A 1,379-nucleotide genomic window follows, 5' to 3' on the forward strand; every position below is an offset into this window, starting at 1 on the left:
GCGGGAGGCAGCGGCGGGCCTCCTCCCCCTCCCCCCGCTCCTGGAGGCGACTCGGCTCCCTGCAGCTCCCTCTCTCTCCTCCTAACAACCACCACCAGCAGCAGGAGCCGCTCTGCAGGCACAGCCTCCTCCGCCGTCTCCGCCAGCATCGTCTCTAGAGCGGCAGCGGCTCCTTTCTTCGTTCCAATCCCCTCCTTCTCCTCCGCTTCTCCATCTTCTTTTTATTTCTTGCCGCCGCCTCCTCGTTTCCCCTCCTCGTTTTCCTTTAACCTCACAAGTCTCCAAGGGAGGGAAGGAGGAGGAGAGGCAGCGAGAGCGGGAGGAGGAGGTGGAGGAGGAGGAGGAGGAAGAAGAGATGTTGGCAGAGCAGCAGCAGCAGCAGCTCACTTGATCGCCCATCCAGGCGGCAGTGGCAGGAGGAGACTCTTCTGTTCTTCCTCCATCCAGGGCTTGCTGCTCCGTTCCGCAGCCGGCGGCCCCCGGCAGCACCACTCCCGGCTCCTCCTCTCCCCAGCCGCCTCTCGCCCGTGGTCCTGCAATTCCCTCGGTGCTGCAGCAGCAGCAGCCCGCGGCGACGGGATCCGAGGAGGCGACGGCCCCGGCGGGAGCAGGACTCCTAGGCGGCAGCAGCGGCAGAGAGGCGCCTTCTTCTCCTTCTCGTCTCCCCTGCTCCTAGGGCCAGACATGGAAGATGGATCTAATTCTGCAAGCTGCTTTAGGAGGTTTACGGACTGTTTCTTGAATACAAGTAGGTACCGGAGCGCTGTGCCCGGCGACGGGTCGCGGGTGTCTCGGGGGAAGGCGAAGGGCTGTGTCCGAGGCTGGGTGCATGCCTTGTGGAAAGGGCATTTCTTTGTGAGTGGGGGGGAGGCGAGGACACAAAGGGGCCGTATACGTGGGGCGTGCGTGGACGCATGGAGGAGCGGCCGGGTGTGTATTGAGGATGCACGGACAAAGGGGATGCTCGATGTAATTGAGTGCTCTTTGTGGGAGCTGGCTGTTAACGCCTCGAGGATTTCGGTATCATTCCGGGATCAGATAGCTCTACGTATATGAATGTCAGTCTTTAGCTTGGTACATGCTTAATTTGCTCAGGAATGACACGTAGGGGAATGGAGACTGTCCCCCCCTACTTACTTGAACAAGCAGTAAGGAAGCATTATGGTATCGGCAATTGACAGAAAAGCGGCGGCGGAGGACCGAAAAGGGTGAAATGGATCGCTTCTTTCTGCATCCCCCGTCAGATCTGCCACGCGCGTTCACATTCCATATTTCTGATTCGGCTTTGGTACCGGGTGCCGCCTTCCCCTGGCCGTGGCTCGTTGTAAGGCGGGCCAGGAGTCCGAGAGGAAACATGTGCTCCTTGCTACGGGGGGCTG

At 60.5% G+C, this 1,379-nt stretch overlaps 1 protein-coding gene across 4 annotated transcripts in view; it reads left to right on the forward strand.

Annotated features, from left to right (window-relative positions):
* The window catches only part of PDE10A (phosphodiesterase 10A), a 347,743-nt gene that overhangs the window by 179,478 nt on the left and 166,886 nt on the right, over positions 1–1,379 (forward strand). For 2 of the 4 annotated variants that reach the window (XM_017746063.1, XM_017746072.1), the window contains exon 1: positions 50–748. The exons of the other annotated variants lie outside the window; for them this stretch is intronic. In XM_017746063.1, coding sequence (XP_017601552.1) covers positions 685–748 — 64 coding nt within the window. In that variant the 5' untranslated portion in view covers positions 50–684. Of the gene's footprint in view, positions 1–49; positions 749–1,379 lie in introns of those variants that run through there. 4 annotated transcript variants of the gene reach the window in all.

Source organism: Corvus brachyrhynchos, unplaced genomic scaffold, assembly GCF_000691975.1.
Source record: "Corvus brachyrhynchos isolate BGI_N302 unplaced genomic scaffold, ASM69197v1 scaffold70, whole genome shotgun sequence".
Taxonomy (NCBI): domain Eukaryota; kingdom Metazoa; phylum Chordata; class Aves; order Passeriformes; family Corvidae; genus Corvus; species Corvus brachyrhynchos.